This window comes from Vitis vinifera, chromosome 12 (genome assembly GCF_030704535.1).
Source record: "Vitis vinifera cultivar Pinot Noir 40024 chromosome 12, ASM3070453v1".
NCBI classification, from domain to species: Eukaryota; Viridiplantae; Streptophyta; class Magnoliopsida; order Vitales; family Vitaceae; genus Vitis; species Vitis vinifera.
Window position 1 is genome coordinate 14,692,889 of NC_081816.1, and position 7,462 is coordinate 14,700,350.

Sequence of the window (7,462 nt, forward strand, 5' to 3'; positions counted from 1 at the left end):
TTTTCCTTAAAATTATCTTTATTTAAATTAAAAACAAAACATTTTTTCTCATGATTAAGTTTTCTTTTTCTTAATATTTCACTACAAATAAAAAGAAAATAAAAAGAAAATAAAAAAATTAATAAATATTATTTATCAATCAAAATTTATTCTATTTAACTTTATTTCTCTACCTTTTTTAATTACTTCTTTTGTAAACCCATACACTAGAAGTCATCTTCAAGAATAATAATGTTCATAATTAACTAAAAATATATGTAGTCATTGTGAATGCCAATGAAGGAAAATTCTATATTTTAATATAAATAATTGGATTTTAACATTCAATATAAATCATTGATTAATAAAATAAAATTTAAAAAAAAAAAAAAACTGGTTAAGGAAAGTGTCAATCTCCTTCTTAGCTTCCTCATTCATATCCTCTTACTCCATTTTCTACATGAAAAAATTCGAAATACTTGCCCACAATCTTATAAATTTTTTCCTATTTAAATTTTATAGTCTCCATAAAATCTGAACAAAAGTTAAAAAAATAATATATATATATATATATATATATAAAACCCACAGGCTTCAATAAATTCTCAAAAATCAAAGAACAAACTCCATTAATGAGATAATTGCATCATTACACATAATTTAACCCATTCCTCTAATACTTTATTTGGTAATTGATTGCTTATTTATATATAAAATCTCGAGTATTAATCAATACATTATACTATAAACAAGTTCTTATTTAAATCTCAAAAAATCTTAAATATATATTTTGATTATAATAGGTAAATATATATATATATATATATACCAACAATGTGATTATGATATACATGTGATTAGTATATGAAAAATGTGAAAATATGAAAATAGCAACCCACTTAAAAATCATGTGACCATCATAAAAAATATTAAATTAGAAAGGTGGTATATAAAATCAAGCTGAAAGCATAGAAACTTACTCCCCTCCATAGGTTTGGTTCCGCATAATAGTGAAGAACGTTGTTGCAGCTAACGGGAGACCATGAGAATGGTATATCATTTCATCCTTCATTTTCACCACAATGGGATGCTTCGTTGGAACCCTGTACGTAATATGGCCCCAAATAACCAGATTGGAAAAGGGCTGCATACGATATAAATTATTGGGCCCAACCATCCTCTTAGCCACACCATGGAGTCTGGTTGTAATGATGATGAGTCTACTCTGATTTGATTTGCTACACCACTGGAGTCTCTCCTTTAACCTGAAGTACCAGTCCAGGTTGATATCCCAAATTCCATCAAACACTAATAAATAACTCTTACTCCACAATGCTTTGCAGAGGGCCTCCAATAGCTCCTCCTCCTCCACCTCCACACTATCTCTTTGCCCACCATCACACTGCTTCAGCATAGCCTTGAGAATCTTCTTAAAATCTACTTCTCCTTTCTGTATCGCTTGTAAGTTGATCCAAATTCTGGATTCGCAATCGTAAGAATCGACGTCATCGCTGTTGTCGAAAACCATTCGGGCCACAAGGGTCTTACCGCAACCCCCAATCCCCACAATTCCAATTTCCTTACTAAATCCTTTTTCATCCAAATCTCTTCTACCCACAACCAAATTTGCTATATTTTCGACTTGGTCTCGAAATGAATAGAGATCGTCTATCTCTGGTCCATCAAATGATAAAGAGCCAGAAGAAGAAGAAGTTGTGGCTACATCCGTGACGGCAGAAAAGGAAGTATGCTCTGGTACTACTGGGTGGCTTGTAGCAACACGCAACTTTTTCTTGATGTGAATCAGCTTCCTTTTTGTTTTGCACAGAAACCACAGCTCAGGCAGAGAGTAGTGGCCTTGCCTTTGCCCTTGCCCTTGCCCTTGCCCTTGCCCTTGTGAGGAATCCTTGTTGATTTTCATTTTGCGCTTCTCCAGGAAGAGGATGCAGTCGGTCAATGCAATGCTGAGGTCGTAAAGACAATCCTTCATTCCTGTCGACGGCGTGAGGCTTTTAGTTTCCAGAAGCTCTCGAATTTGTAGAAAATAAGAATGGAGGGGGATGTCATGAGCTGGAGGGTGTTCCTCCTCTGCTTCTTCCAATTCATCCATGAATTTGTTCTTCAAAAACTGAAGAATATCTGCTGACATTTTGGCTGTAAAAACCTAATCTCCCAACTCTCACAATTAATATTTGCTTACATCGGCATAAGGCTTTTCTTATACAAATGAAGAGAATTTCTTGTGGTCTAACGAAACGGACAAGAATCCAAAGTAGGCCATTTAAAGAAAGAAAGAAAAAGAAAAAGGAAGGAAATTAAAGCAAAAGAAAGAGGTTTATGCCGATGCTTACTTGTTTGACACTCCAAACTACATGGAATTCCCATTGGTGATGATTCTCGGAATTTATTTCCATTTTAATTGTTCTTTTTCATAATTTATGTCAATTCTAATTGAAAATAGTATTTATATATATATATATTGTATTTGAAGTTTACAAAATTATAGAAAATGTAAAATGTAAACTATTTTATTGGTATTTCAACTTATAAACAAAAAAAACAAAAAAAATTAACAAATGTAAGTGAAAATATTTTGTCCAATATTTCTATAAAATATAAATGAAAATAGTATTATGGATGCAATCCTATGTTTCTCACTTTATTATACTCCTTACAAATTTCGTTTATTAAGCTTTCAAATTTATTGTGACCCACCAAAATATACCAAAAATAGTATTTATATACCAATTAAGATATTTCTTTTTTTTTTTGCTAAACGTGACAAAAAATTTAAAATACTATTTAACTCACCTATCAACCATAGTTTGAAAAATGAAAAACATGCCAAAGTTGAGTGGAGAATATCAAAGAGGAAGGTTTGAGAATGAAGTGATGAATGAGAAATTTGAAGAATTTTGTGATCAAGACATTCCAAAGTTGAAGATTTAATTGTTAAAATAAGAAAATTTATTTATTAAATCATATTATTTTTTCAATATGTAAGGAAATCATTGTTTTAACTCACATGTTTAAGTGTAAATTTTTTAAACATTTATTAAAACGAACTTATCTTCTTTCTAATTGATATTATTTATGGGGAAAAATATAATTTGAAAAAAAAAACACATTTCTATAGTGAATATCCAACAACAAAAATTTATTCAAATAATAATTGTTATTTATTTTAGGGAAAAGTGAGATTTGATTCACTAATATGAAAATATATAGAAAAAAAGAACCTCAAATATTTTAAATTAATATTATCTTCATCTATTTAAAAATAATTTAAAACATATGAGTACTTTTTAATGAGTTATTCAATTATTCCCAAAAATGCTCATTTACTTGTCATGTTATCCAAATCAATTGACAACTAGACTCCTTCATGTAGATATTTCCCTTTTTTTTAGATATTTTATTATTATTATTATTATTATTATTATTATTATTTTATTTTATTATTTTTTTTTTGATTTTTTTTTTCTCTAGAAACATTATAATGTAAGAATTTGAATTTTCATTTATTAAGCTTTCAAATTTATTGTGACCCACCAAAATATACCAAAAATAGTATTATGGATGCTTACTTGTTTGATGCTCCAAATTACATGGAAGTCCGATTGGTGATGATTCCGGGAATTTATTTCCATTTTAATTGTTTTTTTCCATACCAAAGTTGAATGGAGAATATCAAAGGAGGGTTTGAGAATGGAGTGATGAATGAGAAATTTGAAGAATTTTGTGCTGATCTAGACATTCTAAAGTTGAAGATTTGATTGTTAAAACAAGAAAATTTATTTATTAAATCATATTATTTTTTCAATATTTAAGGAAATCATTGTTTTAACTCACACATTTTGTTTAAGTGTAAATTTTTTAAACATTTGTTACAACGAACTTATTTTCTTTCTAATTGATATTATTTATGGGGAAAAAATGTAATTTAAAAAAAATATATACACATTTCTATAGTGAATATCCAACAACAAAAATTTATTCAAATAATAATTGCAATTTATTTGAGGGAAAAGTGGAATTTGATTCACTAATATAAAAATATATAGAAAAAAGAATCTCAAATATTTTAAATTAGTATTATCTTCGTCTATTTAAAAATAATTTGAAATGCATACATTTTTTTAATGAGTCATTCAATTATTTCCAAAAATGCTCATTTACTTGTCGTGTCATCCAAATCAATTGACAATTAGACTCTTTTATGTAGATATTTTCTTTCTTTTTAGATATTTTATTATTATTATTTTATTTTATTTTATTATTTTATTATTTGGGATTTTTTTTTCTCTAAAAACATTGTAAAGTAAGAATTTGAAAAAAAAAAAAAAAAAGAGTTTATTATAGTAGTATTAAGTTAAAACTAAATTCATATTCTTGATAATAAATAAACCAATAATAAATTTATATTTATTATATAATATTAACAATTGTTTAATATAATAGTGAATAAAATTTGTTGTAAGAATTTTTTAGATATAAAATGTTTTACAATATGGTTGTACTTTGATATATAGTATAAAAATAAATAAATAAATATTTATATTAAATAAATTAATCATAATTAAAATAATTATATTTTATTAAATTTATTATTTATTATTTAATAAACAACATTATTACTTTTTGAATTGGTAATTATGATTAAATAGGATTTGTTTGACAATATTTCCTCTTAAAATTCTATGTAATAAAAAAAAAATATATTAATCCTATTTAAATAGGATTTTTTTGCACAATATTTCCTAAACTTTTAGGAAACTAAAATAAGAATTCTACGTGGTGTTTGTTTGAAAACATTTATATGGAGGAGTCTAGTTGTCAATTGATTTAAATGACATAACAAGTAAAATGACATTTTTGAGAATAATTGAATAGCTCATTAAAAATTGCATGTATTTTAAATTATTTTTAAATAGATGAAGTTAATACTAATTTAAAATATTTGGGGTTCTTTTTACCAAATATTTTCATATTAGTGAATCAAATCTCACTTTCCCTTTATTTTATTACACAAACTTATAACCCTAAAACATGTCAAAATAATCATTTATAATCTTATAATTTATTTTAAAATCTTCTATCAATAATTTGAAGTGAACAAATAATTCTTAAAATTAAAAACAATCCCTATATTGTAGCAACACCGAGTAATTAATATTGTAATTTTATTTTTAACAAATTAATATTTTTAAAATTAATATTGTTTTATTAATTTATTTTATTATAACTTCATATGAAAAATTGTTATAATTAAAAAGAATGTAAAATGAGGAGGGTATGAAGAATATGAGAAAAATACGAAGAATGTGAGGATTCTTCATACCCTCTTCCAATTTTATTTTTTATTTTTTAATTTCCCTCAATTCTAACTTAGTTCCTAATATTAAACTATTTCAAGTCAAAAAAAAATCTTAAAATTATTAAAATTGTGAAATTGTAAGTAATTCTTAAAATTGTTTTAAATATAACATTTTCATCTCCTCATATTCTGCTTTAGAATTAAAAATTATAATTATCTACTTTGAGAATTTCCAAAAATATTCATTTCCTAATTAGAAAGCTATTGTAATAGGATCATGTCAATCATGAAAATTTTAAAATTTCCATAAGAATATTTTTCAAAATGAATTTTGATAAAATATCTACTCTCAAAATTTTTAAATCTATTTTTCTAAAACTCTCATTCTATATACAATTCCAATTAATAAGTGTTTTATTTAGCAAATGTTTCAAAGAAATTTATTTCCCTCAAATTATGAAGCATTTTGGTAATAATTTTTAATGATAAATTATCTCTAACGAAAATTTTCAAAATATTTATTTCCTAAATTAGAAACTCTAGTGTAATAAGGAAATTACCAATTTATGAGATTTTGAAAATCTTGAGAGTGACTTATCCAAGAAAGGAATTTCAACTTCTCACATTCAAAATTCGTCACAAATTTACTTTCCTTATCCTTACATCATTCCAATGCAATAAATATTCTCGTAGAAACTTCATAATAATTTATTTCACTAAATACTACCAAAATCACAACCTTTTTAGTAATTTCTTAATGGATATTACACTCTCTATAAAAAAACTTCCAAATATGTTTATGTCCTTAAAAGGAATTAAACAATGCATTTTGGATTATGTCTCCATTAAATTACTAAAAGTTTCCAAAAATATTTTGACAACCCTTCTTATTATAAATTCTCTATCATGAAATTTTCCAAATATGTTATTTTTCTTTTAAACTAAGACTCTTATGCTAAAAGAATTGTTCTTTTATTCTTTATCCTTGAACTACCTATATTCAAACTAAATGGTTTCCTCATCCTCTTAGAGGGAGAGGAGATTGGAGGACTATATAGGTGTAATTCTCCTTTTCTTGGGAAAGGGAGGTGGGAGTGGGTGGGGAGAAGCCTAGAGAACCACCTATACATAACCAAGTGGATAGTTTAAAAATGAATAACATTCTCATTAGCAACAACCAATTCAAATAAATAATCTGGGAAAAATTTTCTCATGAAAATTTACTAAGAATATCAAAATACTAATTTTTTTTTTTTTTAAGGTTTGTGAGAAAATAAAGGCTAATCTTAATTAAGAAAATACCCAAGAGGGGGGGTGAATTGGGTTTTTAAAAAAATATTTTTCAAACACAATATATTTAGGCAAAAAAAAGCACAAATATAAAAAAATAAAGTTACAGAAAGCAAAGTCAGATTTTATAATGGTTAGACACTCCTTACCTATGTTCACTCTCCTCAAGCTCCTAACCGAGTGAGGGTTCCACTATACTTAAAACTTCAACCAAGCTTTCTAACATTTTTACACTTAGATTCCAATCCTTTCAAGTTTTTACTCACTTGAAGCTTCTAACACTCAAATAACAAATTTAAATATCTTAACCTAACTTAACAAGAGCTCAAATACAACTCAAATGCTAGGAAAAACCACAAAGATGAACTAAGGAATATGCATGTGGAGATTTAATGCACCAAGGAAAGAATGAGAGCTTTTTGATGAAGAACAAGTAGGTAAACAAATAAATGCAAGTGTTTTTATGCTCATAAATGAAGTGGAGCTCTCAAATTATAGACTTCTAGCCTCGGGAGCCAAAATGCCAAAAAGTAGCCTTCACCGATCAAGCAGAGGGTCGACTGGTTGACTAATTGTTGGACAATAAATGCATGACAGGTGATCGTTAGACCTTGACCGGACCTCGACCGGGAAAGCATTATCATCAACTGGGAATGCAAGGCTATTGGAAAAAGAAAGAAGACTTTTGCATCTTTCGATCGGACCTCGATTGGGAAAGTGTAATCAGTCGACCGGTACCCTAACCGGTTGAACCGATTGACCAGTGTCTCGATCGATTCACCATTTTTAGCTTGAAACCTATATTTTCTATCATTTTTACTTGTAACACTTAGGCAAGGTCTTTAAGTCAATGAATATGCCAATTTTGAAACAATT

At 27.0% G+C, this 7,462-nt stretch overlaps 1 protein-coding gene across 1 annotated transcript; it reads right to left on the reverse strand.

Annotated features, from left to right (window-relative positions):
• Window positions 1–955: 955 nt before the first annotated feature.
• Window positions 956–2,128, reverse strand: LOC132254727 (disease resistance protein RGA2-like). The gene has a single exon (XM_059740934.1). The coding sequence runs from the start codon at window positions 2,126–2,128 to the stop codon at window positions 956–958; it is 1,173 nt and encodes a 390-aa protein (XP_059596917.1).
• Between the last annotated feature and the right edge of the window lie 5,334 nt (window positions 2,129–7,462).